Source organism: Selaginella moellendorffii, unplaced genomic scaffold (assembly GCF_000143415.4).
Source record: "Selaginella moellendorffii unplaced genomic scaffold, v1.0 SELMOscaffold_49, whole genome shotgun sequence".
Lineage (NCBI taxonomy): Eukaryota > Viridiplantae > Streptophyta > Lycopodiopsida > Selaginellales > Selaginellaceae > Selaginella > Selaginella moellendorffii.
This window is the reverse complement of record NW_003314310.1, coordinates 1,291,772-1,305,232: the sequence shown is the minus strand read 5'-3', so window position 1 is coordinate 1,305,232 and position 13,461 is coordinate 1,291,772. Positions and strand designations below refer to the sequence as shown.

The following is a 13,461-nucleotide window of genomic DNA, read 5'->3' as shown; positions in this document are numbered from 1 at the left end:
AGCTTCGAAGAGCGTGCTGGCCAGGCAGATCTGAAGGTTTGCAGTGCCAGTGAACACACAATGAAGAGAGAGGCGGCTGAAAATGACACACACAAACACTAAATTATATATATACAAAGCATAGTTTTAGTTCAGCAGAGATCCCTTCAAAAATACAGGCCTAACACAAACCTCGTCGGATTGAATCCTGCTAACAATGCTGAAGTTTGCACCGAGTGAGAGAGAAACACAAACTAATACCTGAGATATCTACACTTACCGCACGGGAAGAGGACAACGAGGACAGCCACCGGATACAGGAAGAACGTAGTTCTCTCCAAAAAAGGCAAGACTAGTAGCAAGCACATTAGGTAAGGCAAGACTACAGCGAACTCACCATCATAACCAAGGAAATTGAGGTAGTGGTAATATGAAAGTGAAACCAAGAAGAAAAGGTTGGAAAGCAGCGTGGGGACGAACCCCCGAAGAATAAGCAGAGGAGAAAAGAAATAATGGATCACTGCAACCAGCAGGATGGCGTCAGTCCCACTCAGAGCGACGTCTGTTTCTAGTCTCACCGTAGAGCACGATGAAGAGAGGAAAGTAGGCATTACAATGCACGTCAAACGCATAGAGCCATTCCACACGCTGTTCCACCACATGGCTGTGGATTGCTGCTTCTTCCCGGAGGTAGCGATTGCAGAGAAACCTGCAGCTACCGTCTGAAGCTTGAACGACTCGTTACCAAGCGCTTACCAGCAGATGCTTGCCAAGGAGATGCCGGTGAGTAAAAAGTGAAGCCAGACGACTCCAACGACAGTTACGCCGGCCTGGAGGAAGCTGGAGCCGTACCTGTGGCGCGGAGCAGCAAGAGGTCAAGGTAAGGAGGGGAGCATGAGCTTACGCGGCACAGTAGGCGGAGGCAGCCAGCGCCAAGAAGATGCTGCTGATGACGGTGAAGGCTGGATCATCGCGTGCCCACTGGTTCTTGGTTTCTGCACGAAACAAAGGCCCAACTGTTTGTGTTGCAGTTGAAAGCAATGGCGTCAAGCTTCGTACGCTTGTGATATTTGGTGTGCTGGTAGCTGTAATTGGGAAGTATGAGCTAAGGAGAGGTGGCTGTATGCTTACACGACTTTGGGTGCGGTACACAAGTGCAACATTTGCCAAAAGGTGTACTCGACATCCATTTGCCTCCACTGCAACAAGACGGTCAGCGGCAAAGAGAGAGGGAGAGAGGGGAGGGCACCTTGACGATCCGGCGCAGGTAGTGTGGCAGCTGCTGCTGCTGCTGCTGCGGGTGCCTCAAGCCGCGGCCCGCCGTGGTGGGAAGCATGCTGCTGCCGCCTTTTAGGGCATTAGGGCAGCCATCGCTGCCCTAAAACGCGAGGCGAGTGACATGGAGGTGGAAGCGGAGGCGCAGGAGAGGCCGCGGGACGAGGATATTATGGCGCATCACCAAGCCGTGTGCCAAGAGGGGACGTGCAAGTCCGAGTTTGTGGGTGACAAGGTGAGCCCTTGCTCTCGCTCCCCCTCATAACTCTCTTTGTTTTGTTTAGGAACCACTGTCGGTGCTGGCTGCCGAGTACGAGTTGGGGAATCCCGTGTTCAAAGCCAAGATTGAGGTGTGCCCGGGCGCCAACTCCGCATGCGACTAACTGACCACGTATTTTTCAGAACAGCAACTAGGGAAAACATATGGAGCAATCCGTCGGACCCGAGGCGATGGCAATTGCTTCTTCAGGAGCTTCATGTTCGCGTATCTGGTCCGCCTTGGCTTTCTCGTATTCGCCTCGCACTTACCACTGCCTCGTCCTTCAGGAGCACGTTCTGGAAGCGGAGGACGAGAGAGAAGCTGCCCGGGTGCTGCAAAACGTGGAGCAGTGCCGAAACGCCTTAGTCAGCTTAGGCTATGCCGAGTTCACCTTCGAAGACTTCCTGGCGGTGGGTTTATAGCATTATTTGTTCCCATCTGAACGTGCTGCGAGCAGATATTTGTGGAACAAGTGGAAAACGCTCTACCGGGCAAGCCAACGTCGATGAGGTATCCCGCTACTCCCAGATGAGGTTTGGATTTCACCCTCAACTTTGTGCTTTCAGCATTGGAACGCTTGTTGAGCGCTGCCGCGATCAATACATTTCGAACTATGGTATGCTTGGCTTTACTCTGTTACGCCATTATCATCACCACGCTGGTGTTGTAGTGATTATGTTCTTCAGATTTGTCACGTCGTCCGAGATTCGCAGGCGAGCCGAGTTTTTTGAGCCATTCATTCTCGGGATTTCGAGCACTACGGTTGATCAGGTATAGGTACACCAATGGGAATGGCTCACCTGGCGCTCATATGGTTGCAGTTTTGCAAATCTTCCGTGGAACCCATGGGCGAGGAGAGCGACCACGTCCACATAATTGCCTTGACAGATGCCCTGGGTGTGCCTGTCCGTGTAGTCTATCTGGACCGCAGCATCTGCGACAACGGCAAGACCACGGACGTGAACCACCACGACTTCATACCAGGGGGAGCTGATGCAGAGGAGCAGAGATGTGAGAACCCCCATGTTGTCCTGCTCTACAGGCCAGGGCATTACGACATTCTCTACCGCAAGTAAATCTGTATTGCTTGTGCCCGTGAATAAGAATGCCGGTCTTTTACAAAGCAACGCAGCCGGGGTGGTACGCTTCGTGCTCGTTGCCATCCGCATACGTCCGGTGTGTTGGGGGCAAGGGCACGTTGGAGACGCCATCGGGCGCTAACAAACGACGGCACTGCCTGCAAGCATCATAGGCAGTATAGAAACGCGAGACTTATATACGTACTTGCAAGGCTTGGCAAAGAGAGAGCGATAGGAGAAGAGCCACGTCTGTGTCATGAGAGGAGCCTTTAAAGAGTGCAAAGAATGAGCAGAGGGTTTTACCAGGAGGAGGAGGAGGGTGGCCGAGGCATTGGCAACGCGCGTAAAGTGGTGCATTGCGTTGGTTGCGCACTCCTGCACTGGCAAGCGTCAGCCGAGCTCTCAGCCAAGGCAAGCACCTACTGAAATCCGTTGGAACGTCTGATGCGTGGAGGCTCCCCACGCGTCCATGTGCGGCTGCAAGAATCGCGTGAGTCCAATCATCGAAGTGTATATCTACGACCGAAGGGGACCTCGTTGGGCGAGTAGATGGCAATCGCATCCGGATTGGGAGAGCCAGCCGGGAGCAGTGAGATGACTGCCCTGAGCACACCAGGGATGGCGACATGGAGCAGTGCAGCATCGTGGACTTGACACGAGGGTGACTTGGAGAGGCGCGAGTGCGGAGTGATGGACATCCCTGGGGCCTCCTGGAGGCAGCGCTTCACCACGTCCGGCAGCGAGTGTGCTGGTGTGTTGCGCGGCTCCTCGTCACCCTTGGCCGCCGCCTTTGCCATGTGTGGAAGGAAGCGCTTCTTCTGCTCGCAAAACGATCTGAGGGCAAGCTTAGTCCGATCAACTGCAGATGCCGCAGCTTGGCCCGCAATCTGGCGCTTCCACGAGTAGGCTACCAGCGCTCCGTCGGGGCACACCACTGGCACCTGGAGCCCCCATGGCTGGTTGTCCTGATACCGCTGCTGGGCACCCACAAACACGCCCGCCGCCTCCAGCTCCTTGGCTGTATCCACGCACAAAACCTCAGCGCCTAGTGCGCCTAGTGCGCTTGCTATTACCTGTGGCGCGGAGGAGATCCATGGCACGCTTGCTACCTTCCACCGCCGAGGAGATGGCCTGGTTTGCTCGCTCCGGGTCGTGGACCCGCAGGCTGTCCGCACTGTCGAATGCCTCGAGCAGCGCATCCGCTCCAGAGCGGACATCTGCAATCAGCCGGATGGCTCGGTTCAAGCCCTCGAGTGCACTGGCAAGCTGCTTGGGCGGCGCCTCCATTCACCCGACCTAGAATAATAATATTTTTGGGCGGCGCTTCATAGGTACAAGGAGTTGGCGAACATGATGCCCCGCCGTATGCTCTCGATCCCTGCCTCAAACTTCTTCTCCAGCTCACCGTTGCCAATGGCCTGGAAAACTAACCGCAGCTGCACATGAAAACAAGCAACGTGTGCTTGAGTGTATAGAATAGCATCCACGTCTACCTGGTTCAAAAACTCTTCCAGCCTCCTTGCCACCCGGATAATGCTACCTTCAAATATGTCCGTCATCTCGCAGATCTCCGCAAAGCTTGATCCCTGCAACTCATATATGTCACAACTCACACCCAGAGCCCCCCAAGATTTACATGATAGACGCACCTTGGACCAGCTGTAAATCACGTCCATCAGATATGGTTGAAACTTTTCAACGTAGTGCTCCACTTCTGTTTCCAGTTTGCACTCCCTCTCCACCTGAGAGACAGCCAAGGGTGACAATCAACTTCCAAGTCCCACAAGAGTCATACATACCTCGGCAATCATCCGAGCCGTGTCTTGGAGGCGCCGGAAAGGCCAGGCCAGCTCCGCCTTGAGATGAATTTGCTCATTGGATTTTTCAATTGGTAGAAAGCAGCTCGAGAGCGCCACAATCTGATGGTGATCAAGATCGTTGAAGAGCCCTGCATGCCCGCAATCTAAGACTGGTTCGATGCACATTGTATTTTACCCTCAAAGATCAGCTCCGCTACAAGCAGCTCATCCGCGGTGTCAATCAGGCAAGCTGCGCGACCTTTAAGCTGTACGACTGAGAGCTCGTTTATGTGTCCCAGCCGCTTCAATACTCTCGTCCGGTTCCGAAGCTCTTCCCGAAACTTGTGCAGCTACGCACACGAAAGAAACCGGGAAGTTAGTAGGTCCAGAAACCCAGAGTACACGCACGTACTAACCTGAGAATCTCGCAGTCTAGACCTCAGCCGCTGTGCTTCAGTCAACAGCTCGGCCTTCTTCTGGAAAGCTGAATAATGGCTTGCCTCTTTCTCCGACTGGGAGTAACGGCATGTCGTCAATACAAAGACCCAAATTTTCCACACGTACCTTGTGTAAAGGGTGGACAACCAGTTTTTTCTCCTCCTCATCAATTTGCTTCACGATACTCACAAGCTCCGGATCATCTATTTGCATGTCCTGCACAGCCGAAACAGAGTCATGCCACGACGAAACCATTGATGCACCTCCACAGGATCCAACCGTGGCAAGCCGTCCGGGAATCGTCGTTCAAGCTCCTGCATTGCCATCAGTACACTCAATCGGGCATCCGCTGGCCGCAAATCAGTGGGAACAGCCACCCTGAGAGTACTGATTGCGCAGAGCAGGGTCATTTGCACGGGGACCTGATACGCCAACACCGTAATCAGCGGCACACAAACCAGTCGACACGCGGACACACTCACCACATGCATCTCTCCTTTCTGCCCCGGTGAGCAGGGCCTCGGTTTCAAACGCGAACCGTCCAGTTCCATACCCGGAGCACAAAGTAAAAGGGTGTCTACCAGGTACGAGGCAGCACGGGGCGCTGCCACAATGGTTGAGGGGAGCGGTCCACCAGGCGTGGGTTTCTTGACGACATTGATGACAACACCCCAACCCCAATCGTCTGCTCCGTCACGAACTTTCACCTGGCAAAACAAAGTCATCCACAGGAGGCAACCAAAAGAAACCCATACCAATCGACCGGGTTGTAGAAATACAATAATCCGATCAGGCCGGATAATTTCTGACATGAGCTGTCTTTCAAGTTCTGCAAGCTTTAGTCTTAGACGGTGGTACTCGGCAACAGTCTCCTGAAAGGATGCAGAATCAGATGAGGTAACCACAATGACTTGGAAAGCACCTCTCCCGCCGCATCCAGCAATGCGGCTTCTTGCTCCAGCTTGTTGATCCTGTTCTCCATTTCGGGGACATTCTGCAAGCAATACCGACGTTCAAACCCGAGAACAGATATAAATCGGGCAATCAGACCTTCTCGTGCTGAAACTGATGGAAAGAATGTTTCATCACGTACTCCATGTCAAAGTGCCCCTCTGCACGGCTCATCAAATTCAGCAACGAGTAGTAGCTGAGCCTGAAGGTGCTGACTAGCGGAGCAGGCTTCCCCAGGATCATTTCCCTGCACGTGCTGACATCCATCTACAAGCAAGAGCGAGCGAGCAGTCCGGTTTCTGTCAGTTGCTAAACTCTACCTGGTCATCGATCATTATGATGCAAATCCCACGCTCGTCCTTCCCGCGTCTCCCAGCCCTTCCACTCATCTGGTTATAAGCACGTCAAGCGGCATCACGTTGATAGGCGAGATTATACCTGTATGTACTCGCCTGACGACATGTAACGATGAGCGTCACCATCCCATTTCCGTAGGGCAGTGAAGACGACAGTCTTAGCAGGCATATTCAATCCCATTGCAAACTGGAAACGAACTGGTGAGTAAGAAAAAGGTAGAACACGAGCGCCCACCGTTTCTGTAGCAAACAAGGCCTTGACAAGGCCCTCCTGGAAAAGGATCTCAACTATTTCTTTCAAGATGGGGAGTAGGCCCGAGTGATGAAAGGCAACCCCACGCTTGAGAAGCGGTAATAGTTGATGAATGGGCGGGAGGCTCCGGTCTTCCTCGCTGAGGCACTGTATGGCGTTGGAAAACACGTGTTCCACGTCCATCTTCTCTTGGTCGCTGTTGAAATCAAGCTTGGATACCGAGAGCGCATACTGCTCGCACTCCCTGCGGCTGAAGCTGAAGACAATGACGGGCTGCATGGAACGCTCCATAATCATCTGGAAAGAGAGGTCATGTTAGGGGGAAGAAGAGGAGAGGCTCATGCAAGACCTTGACTATCTTGTAAATGTCCGTGGATACTCCAGCAGAGGCCTTGGCACCCCCTCGTCCTCCACCTCTCCTGCCTCCCCCTCCTCGCCTCCGCCCCGGAGGCGCGAGGGAATCGTCCGGGCCAGCGTTTCTGGATGACTGCTGCAGCTTGGCGAAGTTGTCGTCCCGAAAGTGGCCCTTGTCGTCCACCATGAGGTAGAGGCCGGAGCCGCCCATGGCGAAAGCATAATGTTGGAGCGGAGTGGGCCTGAAGTCGGTGTAGACAACATGGCACGGCTGCTTGTGCAGGTGGCAGATCCACTGCGCAAACTCGGTGGCGTTGGACATGGTGGCGGAGAGGAAGACCATCTTGATGGCGGGTGGCAGGAGGATGATGCTTTCCTCCCACACGACGCCGCGCTCCCTGTCCCGCATGTAGTGTATCTCGTCAAACACAACCCACGCCACCTCCCTGAGCACCTCGGAGCCCCTGTAGAGCATACCGCGCAAGATCTCCGTGGTCATGACAATGCAGGTTGCGTTGGGGGACAAGCTCACGTCGCCCGTCATGAGGCCGACGTCGCTGAACTCGTGGCTGAGCTCCCGGTACTTTTGGTTGCTCAGGGCCTTGAGGGGCGACGTGTATATGACGCGCTGCTTGTCCCTGAAGGCCATGGCGATGGCATACTCGGCAACCGCGGTCTTACCGGCCGAGGTGTGGGCCGACACCAGCAGCGACTCTTTACGCTCCAGGCAGGCGATGGAGATTTGCTGGAACGGGTCCAGCTCGAACGGGTAGCTCTTGGCCCTGTCGCCCATAAACACCGGCTCTCCAATGCTACCGTGCACCGCCTCATCCAGCTGCGCTATGAAGCCTGTGGGCACCGCCACCTCGTGGACGCAGCTGCGCCCGAGCATGGCATTGGGCTTCTTGCCGCCACCGGCCGCGCCAGCCTCTTGCTGTTCCCGCTCCTTCCTTTTGCCCGCCATCATCCTCCGTAACCTAAAGCTCTCGCACAAAACCCTAGCTAGGAGTAGACGCAGTGACAAGCGAGGGCGTCGCGGATGTGTTGCGCGTCGTCGCCGTCGTGGTGTTGGCCCGTGCTCGCCTCCACCAGCGGCACGTCGTCGTCGTCGCAGCCGTGGTCGGAGTCGTGGCGGCCCAGCAGCACGTTGTGGAGAATGGCGCAAGCCACAACCAGCTCCACAGCCGTGTGGACGTCCACGTTCATAACCTTGGCCAGCACGCCCCAGTTGGTGAGCGCCCCGAACAAGTCCTCCCCCACCGCCGCCGCCTGGAGGAGCCTGTCGTTGAACTCGGCCTTTGCGCCCCTCGTCTCGTCCCCCTCGTGGAGGTGGTAGGGCAGCATCAACCACGGCTGCAACGGGTAGCTGGTGTTGCTGCTCACCAGGTACCGGGGAACGCTGACGGGTGTTGCTCGGGACAAGTCCATGAGGCCGCAGCAGCCTCCCGTGAGCAGCAGGCCGTCCCGTAGCTTGGCAAACAGCCCAGACTGCTTGAGGATCTTGGCATGGTGGACGCCCCCCGGGAAGCCGACGGCGATGTTGAGGATGCGCATGGACGCGTCCACCACCAGCTGTGCCGCGATGCTGAAGTTGGTGTTGTGGTCCAGGTAGTTGGAGCCGCAGGGGCCCGAGGGGCGCCTGATCCGCAGGTGGAGCACCGTGAGGAGGCCGCAGCAGTTTGGCAGGGCCATGAGGTTGTGAAAGCCGCGCGCCACCCTTGTCAGCGCCGCGGCATCCGTGGGGAAGGCGAGCACCGAGCCAAAGGCGGTGGACAGCGCCGCGTACACCTCCCGCGTGCACGTGAGTACCGTCGCCTCGCCCACCGCGAACATCTTGGACACCTCCACGTAGGACGACCCCGCCGCCAGCCTGTGAATGGCGATGGCGATCCTCTTGCGCGGCGGGATGCTGCTTCGGAAGTTGGTGTCGCTCTTGTGTACCAGCGGTGCTAGCTCGCTGCAGAGCCACTCGAAAGTCCCCGGGCTCATGTTGAACAGCCGCCGCGAGCTGTCGGCGTCCAGCCTGCCCGCCACAAACTTGTCACACTCGAGCAGTCGTGGCTTCACCCACCACTCCTTCTCCACCCGCCTGCGCTTGGCCCCCCGCTGCGCAACCGCCACGCCCTGCAGCGCCTGTACATGCCACCAAAGCGCCGCCACCCTGCCGCTCATCTCCTCCCTGTGACTGCTCACCACCCACGTTACCATCTTGGTCACCAGCTCCAGCATGGAGCCCAGCAGCACGGCCATTCGCTGCCGACGCTCCTCACGCTCCCTCGCCGTCGCCGCCATCAACTGCATCAACCCCCATCCGTCATCTCAGAACCCACCCACTGATCATTCATTCCGGTACCTCTTCTTCGTCTTCGCTCTCGCTCCACAGGCCAGGATGAATCATCTTTATCTTGCTACCAAAAGCCCTACCGAGGTTGAAGAGGCGGCATTCTCATGTTTTCAATTTATTCTAGAGGAGCTTGTCAGTTTGAGGAGAGCTTGGAAAGCGCCAACGCAAGCACTCGGACGCCATTCGCCATGTCCTCCAGTGTGGCATGCTCGTCGGGCCTGTGGCTGTAGCCCCGGTAACAGGGAATGAAGATCATGGCGGTAGGGGCGATCCTGAAAGAACACACCAGAACTCAGCGTCTTGAAGAAGGATATACACACCGTGCCATGAAGAGAGAGTCGTGATACGCTCTGCTGATCATCATTTTGTGGCCCAAGCCCAGCTCCTCTGATGCTTCTTTCACGGCTTCAATTACAAAGTCCGTGCTCTGCGCTGGCGGGTCCTGGTTAACGACTGTAAAGTTTTGCAACACCACACCGCGCCTGGCCGCAATTTCGTGCGCGGTTGCCCGGACCCTCTCCACAACGGCGTCCCTTCGGCTTCCATCGATGTCCCTTATGTCTGACCACAAGCAAAGTTAAAAACTAGATGCGCGGCGTGTTATTACCAATGCCAAGCTGTGCATTCCGCGGGATGCTATTGATCGCTCCTGGGTACAGCTTAACCATACCTGCAATACTTTGTCAAAAGTTGGCATATGAATCCCCACATACCGGTGGTTCCAACCGTGTCTTGGGAACCAGATTCCAAGACGTGCCTCTCTACAGCTAGAGCAAGCTCGGCGGCAGCAAGCCCTGCGTCATTCCTGTAGTCGACGAGCAGGCGGGAAAAATGTTTTATGCACAAGCCTTTGAGCAGAATGCAGGATCAGGAAACCAACCTGAGATGCATCAGTACGGCCCCGGCATGACCTCCACCCCCTGCAAACTCGACACCAAGGCTCGCAGGCCCAGCGATTGCGGTGACAATCCCGATGGATACACCTGCCGAGAAACACAAACATAGGCATCCAAAGAGGGGGATGAATCACCTTGCTCCTCGAGAAGGGGGCCTTGCTCAATGTGCAGCTCTACAAAAGCGGCATATGTCTCGTTTCCCACGGCAACACTTTGCAGATTGTCACCGGCTTCATCATATCCAGCTCGATTTGCGGCTAGAGTGAAGGTTATATTGTCCTCGTCAACAGCATTGGCTAGGGAGACGGCCACCCTGGGATCCCCCGCCAGCACCCGGCTGTTAAGACAGACAAAGTTGCATAAGCACGACATGCAACGGACCAGTTGCCCCTCACCTCCCAATGCAGCTCAGTCCGAAGCGAGTGGGCTCCTCGGACGTGAACATTATGGCTTCCAATGATCTCTTGGGCTGGAATCCCGCTCTGAAACAAGGGCAGCAGAAAGTGGGCACCTCATGCTTGATTTCCATGCTCACCTCCTCAGAGCTTTGATAGCTTCCACAGCGCCTACAACACCAACGACGCCGTCATATTTCCCAGCGTAAGGAATAGCATCCGTGTGTGAACCCGATGCAACAACAGCCTGGGATGGCTCGCTCCCTTGCCTGCTTTGCTCGTTTGCATGTAGTGTGAGTACAAATGAAGCTTACCAGCGGCCAAAGATATTTCCAATAGCATCCTCACGGACAGTAAGCTGTGCTGACTCCATAAGTTCTCGAATGAAGCTGCGAGAAATCAGGCCCTGTCGTTAGTTGATTACACCGCGAAGAATCCATGCACCTTCTTGCTGCAACATCATTGTCTGTGTAGAGGATTCGGGTGACCGACGGAGCTGGTGTATCCGAAAAGGTTGCAAGCTTGTCTATCTGTTGGTTTGATTTATCGTACATGAAGGCGAAGCAACTAGGAGAGGAGCACTCACCGCGTCCTGGATGTCATCGGGATTGACCTCGAGGTTGGCTGGGTCGAAACTGGTGCACAAGCTGCCGAAACGAGCCGTGGGGCAAGAACTGGTCAGGCCCACTGGATCCTCTTGGGCGTCGAATGCTAGGAGGAGAAGGAAGAGTGAATGAAGGAGCGCACAGAGCAGCGCCATGGCCGCCATCTGATTAGAGCGTAGAGACCCAAGACTAGGTAGAGGCAAAATTGAATTGAAGAGGAGAAGAGGTAACAAAGCGCGTGTACAATAAAAGAAACAAGGCGATACGAAGCACACAATTTTGTCTTGGGAATCAGCGCCTCCTGCTCATGATTCCTCGCGCCAGCATGGGGTCGGAAGGGCAGTCGACGGCGATGTGACCCCGGCCGCCGCAGTTGTGGCATACCACCACCTGCCTGCAGTCCTTGCTCATGTGGCCCGGTTGCTTGCAGTTGCGACAAAAGATATCGGAGTAGGCTCCCAGGGCGCGGGAGGATGGCGGCGGCATGGAGGAGTAGGGGCACTCACGGGCAATGTGGCCCGGCTGGCTGCAGCTGTTGCAGACGGGAGTGTTGGAGCAGTCGCGCGCCAGGTGGCCCGACTGGCGGCAGTTGTTGCATGCCTTTTCGTTGGGGCACTCGGCGGCCAAGTGCCCGGGCCTGTAGCAGTTGTTGCACAGAAGCGACTTGGGAAGGCCAGTCTCTTGGACGATGCAACCCTTGGCAACGTGCCCCGACTTGCCACACAAGTTGCAGATGGGTTCGTTGCGGCACTCGCTCGCAATGTGACCCGGCTTCTTGCAATTTCGGCACAGCGGCTCTGTTGGGCATTCGGCAGCGATGTGCCTGGAAGGGCACGCACCAAGGTCACAATCGAGCGCACAAAGAGAAAAAAAAAACACCAAAGTACCCAGAGATGCCGCAGTTGTTGCACACTGACGCATTGGGGCAGTCTCGCGCAAAATGTCCGGTGCGGCGGCAATTGTTGCACAGCTCAACCAGCGACCTGAGCACCATGACCTAAGGGCCGCAAGGCAAAACAAGATGAAACCCACCTTGACGGAGCGCGGCTTCTTTCTCGGGAAGGCAACCTATACGGAGCACTCCGGCGAGAGGAGCGCTTGCCCACAATGCCACTCTGAATGCGGCGCCCTCTGTGTGACGCTAGATCGTCCAAGCTCATCCCAAGCTTGGTCTGCGTGTCGAGCGAGACGGACATCCTTGCCAAGAAAATTCTTACCCCACAAACTGGTTTAGGGCTCCAATCCAAGCAAGACCTAAAACTTCGCTCTGCGTTCGGGACGTTAGGTCTCCTCCCCAAAAAATCAAAGCCGTAAACAGAAACAAAAGATTTCATTCCTCTGCCAAGACATCCACATGTAGGCGCACCAACTTTATCGACGCCACCGCCAACTCCAGCCTCCATTCCCTCTGCCTCCTGTTGAGCACCCTGCCCTTGCCCCGAGCTTCCCTGTTGACCCGCACATTGGCCAGCTTCCAGACGCTCGTCAGCGATTCCCTGTCAAACGACTCCAGCACCAAGATTTGCTGCTGCTCCACTGAGCCATCCGCGTAGTAGACCACCTGCATTGGCAGCTCCTTGAACCGCTCTAGCTCCGCAGGGATCTGGACGACACGCTCCGCACCAGGGCTCGACACCTCTATAGCAACGTTAGCAGGGACAAGGCCAGCGCGTCCAGCCTCCTCGATAAGCGCCCCATACTCCGTGTTGAACTTCTCCACCTCCTCAATGGTTGGAGAGCCAAACCTGAGGAGTACCATGAGGAGCAGAGCGCGCAGGAAACAGGCATACCTGTCGGTGAGTTTGTCCAGCCGCACCTGTATGAAGCCCGTGGAGCACACTTTGAAGCCGTAGAGAGCAAGCTCCGGCGTCAGCATCCTCCGGGCAATATCCAAGGCCCTTGCACCCCAGGGAGCGGCCCCGAGCACCACTCCGCCTCCATCCTCACCATCCCCCACCTGGCACACACAAGTCTCTCCATAGCACAGGCGGCTCAAGATGAAGCGAAGCGCTCACCTCCGCTTCTTTCTCCCCGCCGTCAAACCCTCCAAATCCGTCATCTTCCAAGGTCGAGCACCTTACACTGTCAACACAGTGGCCATAATGCAAAGTAGCAAAGGCGCTTGATACACACCTTGGCTCTCATCGCCTGACTCTGATCCATCCGACCATTCTTCCGCGTCGCTCTCCTCCTCCTCCTCCTCCTCTTCACGGGTCGCAGACGACGGGGGCACGGCACCACCGGCAACGGGGCTGCGTGCTGTCCTTGTTCCAAACACCCTCACGCTTGTGCCCGGGCATCCCGTCATCCACGACCGCGACCGCCACAAGAGCGCACCAGGTGAGGCGACGCATTGGCACCGGCGATTGAAGCCACAGCAGCGACTGGCCACCAGCAGCGATGCATCGCCACACACCAACGTTGCCGCTGCTCGTCGCATTTCTGCCAAAACCCTCGGCGAATATGCCCCGGCTATAT

At 56.1% G+C, this 13,461-nt stretch overlaps 5 protein-coding genes across 10 annotated transcripts; 1 reads left to right on the top strand and 4 right to left on the bottom strand.

Moving 5' to 3' along the window:
- Positions 1-77: 77 nt before the first annotated feature.
- On the bottom strand, positions 78-1,337 carry LOC9647930 (protein unc-50 homolog). Of its 5 annotated transcripts, none has more exons than XM_024686476.1 (9): positions 1,229-1,337; positions 1,111-1,178; positions 1,039-1,064; positions 884-974; positions 736-831; positions 558-694; positions 377-499; positions 241-331; positions 78-187 (listed from the first exon to the last, which is right to left on the bottom strand). In XM_024686476.1, the coding sequence occupies exons 1-9, from the start codon at positions 1,313-1,315 to the stop codon at positions 127-129; spliced, it is 780 nt and encodes a 259-aa protein (XP_024542244.1). In that variant the 5' UTR covers positions 1,316-1,337; the 3' UTR covers positions 78-126. The 5 variants fall into 5 exon arrangements, with proteins under 5 accessions (XP_024542244.1, XP_024542246.1, XP_024542247.1 ...); XM_024686478.1 differs by having other exon boundaries at positions 78-199; positions 260-331; XM_024686479.1 differs by having other exon boundaries at positions 260-331.
- A 17-nt stretch (positions 1,338-1,354) lies between these two features.
- On the top strand, positions 1,355-2,681 carry LOC112350381 (ubiquitin thioesterase otubain-like). 2 transcript variants are annotated; one of them, XM_024686475.1, is made up of 8 exons: positions 1,355-1,489; positions 1,539-1,604; positions 1,662-1,745; positions 1,801-1,923; positions 1,971-2,023; positions 2,080-2,129; positions 2,184-2,284; positions 2,335-2,681. In XM_024686475.1, exons 1-8 carry the CDS (start codon positions 1,379-1,381, stop codon positions 2,587-2,589), a joined length of 843 nt encoding a protein of 280 aa, XP_024542243.1. In that variant the 5' UTR covers positions 1,355-1,378; the 3' UTR covers positions 2,590-2,681. The 2 variants fall into 2 exon arrangements, with proteins under 2 accessions (XP_024542243.1, XP_024542242.1); XM_024686474.1 differs by having other exon boundaries at positions 2,080-2,284.
- LOC112350399 (mediator of RNA polymerase II transcription subunit 27-like) lies at positions 2,630-3,879 on the bottom strand. Its single transcript, XM_024686533.1, has 4 exons — positions 3,702-3,879; positions 3,126-3,610; positions 2,896-2,972; positions 2,630-2,750 (listed from the first exon to the last, which is right to left on the bottom strand). The coding sequence occupies exons 1-4, from the start codon at positions 3,877-3,879 to the stop codon at positions 2,630-2,632; spliced, it is 861 nt and encodes a 286-aa protein (XP_024542301.1).
- Positions 3,879-13,447, bottom strand: LOC9647929. Its single transcript, XM_024686532.1, has 30 exons — positions 13,117-13,447; positions 12,999-13,042; positions 12,774-12,940; positions 12,317-12,728; positions 12,016-12,155; positions 11,368-11,806; positions 10,965-11,147; positions 10,693-10,784; positions 10,519-10,647; positions 9,985-10,320; positions 9,801-9,892; positions 9,408-9,648; positions 9,260-9,359; positions 8,811-9,038; positions 6,739-8,766; positions 6,372-6,686; positions 6,219-6,323; positions 6,101-6,169; positions 5,880-6,047; positions 5,752-5,823; positions 5,585-5,701; positions 5,312-5,536; positions 5,093-5,251; positions 4,956-5,045; positions 4,808-4,903; positions 4,588-4,741; positions 4,392-4,540; positions 4,242-4,334; positions 4,086-4,178; positions 3,879-4,028 (listed from the first exon to the last, which is right to left on the bottom strand). The coding sequence occupies exons 1-30, from the start codon at positions 13,421-13,423 to the stop codon at positions 3,918-3,920; spliced, it is 6,954 nt and encodes a 2,317-aa protein (XP_024542300.1). The 5' UTR covers positions 13,424-13,447; the 3' UTR covers positions 3,879-3,917.
- Positions 9,173-11,277, bottom strand: LOC9648130 (probable ureidoglycolate hydrolase). The gene is made up of 11 exons (XM_002981515.2): positions 10,965-11,277; positions 10,823-10,908; positions 10,693-10,767; positions 10,519-10,647; positions 10,379-10,465; positions 10,118-10,320; positions 9,968-10,070; positions 9,801-9,892; positions 9,695-9,757; positions 9,408-9,648; positions 9,173-9,359 (listed from the first exon to the last, which is right to left on the bottom strand). The coding sequence occupies exons 1-11, from the start codon at positions 11,145-11,147 to the stop codon at positions 9,221-9,223; spliced, it is 1,401 nt and encodes a 466-aa protein (XP_002981561.2). The 5' UTR covers positions 11,148-11,277; the 3' UTR covers positions 9,173-9,220.
- Positions 13,448-13,461: the final 14 nt, after the last annotated feature.

What these genes read in the sequence shown, in the direction of transcription:
- LOC112350381 (XM_024686474.1), top strand. Translation starts at nt 1,379, where the DNA reads ATGGAGGTGGAAGCGGAGGCGCAGGAGAGGCCGCGGGACGAGGATATT. An exon ending in CCGAGTTTGTGGGTGACAAG is followed by an intron (nt 1,490 to 1,538) that starts GTGAGCCCTTGC and finishes TGTTTTGTTTAG; the next exon opens with GAACCACTGTCGGTGCTGGC. An exon ending in CCTTCGAAGACTTCCTGGCG is followed by an intron (nt 1,924 to 1,970) that starts GTGGGTTTATAG and finishes TGCTGCGAGCAG; the next exon opens with ATATTTGTGGAACAAGTGGA.
- LOC9647929 (XM_024686532.1), bottom strand. Translation starts at nt 13,423, where the DNA reads ATGCGACGAGCAGCGGCAACGTTGGTGTGTGGCGATGCATCGCTGCTG. An exon ending in ACATGGCGAATGGCGTCCGA is followed by an intron (nt 9,039 to 9,259) that starts GTGCTTGCGTTG and finishes GGGTTGATGCAG; the next exon opens with TTGATGGCGGCGACGGCGAG. An exon ending in CTAGACTGCGAGATTCTCAG is followed by an intron (nt 4,742 to 4,807) that starts GTTAGTACGTGC and finishes TCGTGTGCGTAG; the next exon opens with CTGCACAAGTTTCGGGAAGA.
- LOC9647930 (XM_024686476.1), bottom strand. Translation starts at nt 1,315, where the DNA reads ATGCTTCCCACCACGGCGGGCCGCGGCTTGAGGCACCCGCAGCAGCAG. An exon ending in ACCTGCGCCGGATCGTCAAG is followed by an intron (nt 1,179 to 1,228) that starts GTGCCCTCCCCT and finishes GTCTTGTTGCAG; the next exon opens with TGGAGGCAAATGGATGTCGA. An exon ending in GGTAAGTGTAGATATCTCAG is followed by an intron (nt 188 to 240) that starts GTATTAGTTTGT and finishes CATTGTTAGCAG; the next exon opens with GATTCAATCCGACGAGGTTT.
- LOC112350399 (XM_024686533.1), bottom strand. Translation starts at nt 3,879, where the DNA reads ATGGAGGCGCCGCCCAAGCAGCTTGCCAGTGCACTCGAGGGCTTGAAC. An exon ending in CATCTCCTCGGCGGTGGAAG is followed by an intron (nt 3,611 to 3,701) that starts GTAGCAAGCGTG and finishes GCGTGGATACAG; the next exon opens with CCAAGGAGCTGGAGGCGGCG. An exon ending in CCACCCTCCTCCTCCTCCTG is followed by an intron (nt 2,751 to 2,895) that starts GTAAAACCCTCT and finishes TGATGCTTGCAG; the next exon opens with GCAGTGCCGTCGTTTGTTAG.
- LOC9648130 (XM_002981515.2), bottom strand. Translation starts at nt 11,147, where the DNA reads ATGGCGGCCATGGCGCTGCTCTGTGCGCTCCTTCATTCACTCTTCCTT. An exon ending in AGACACGGTTGGAACCACCG is followed by an intron (nt 9,758 to 9,800) that starts GTATGTGGGGAT and finishes AAAGTATTGCAG; the next exon opens with GTATGGTTAAGCTGTACCCA. An exon ending in GAATGCACAGCTTGGCATTG is followed by an intron (nt 9,649 to 9,694) that starts GTAATAACACGC and finishes GCTTGTGGTCAG; the next exon opens with ACATAAGGGACATCGATGGA.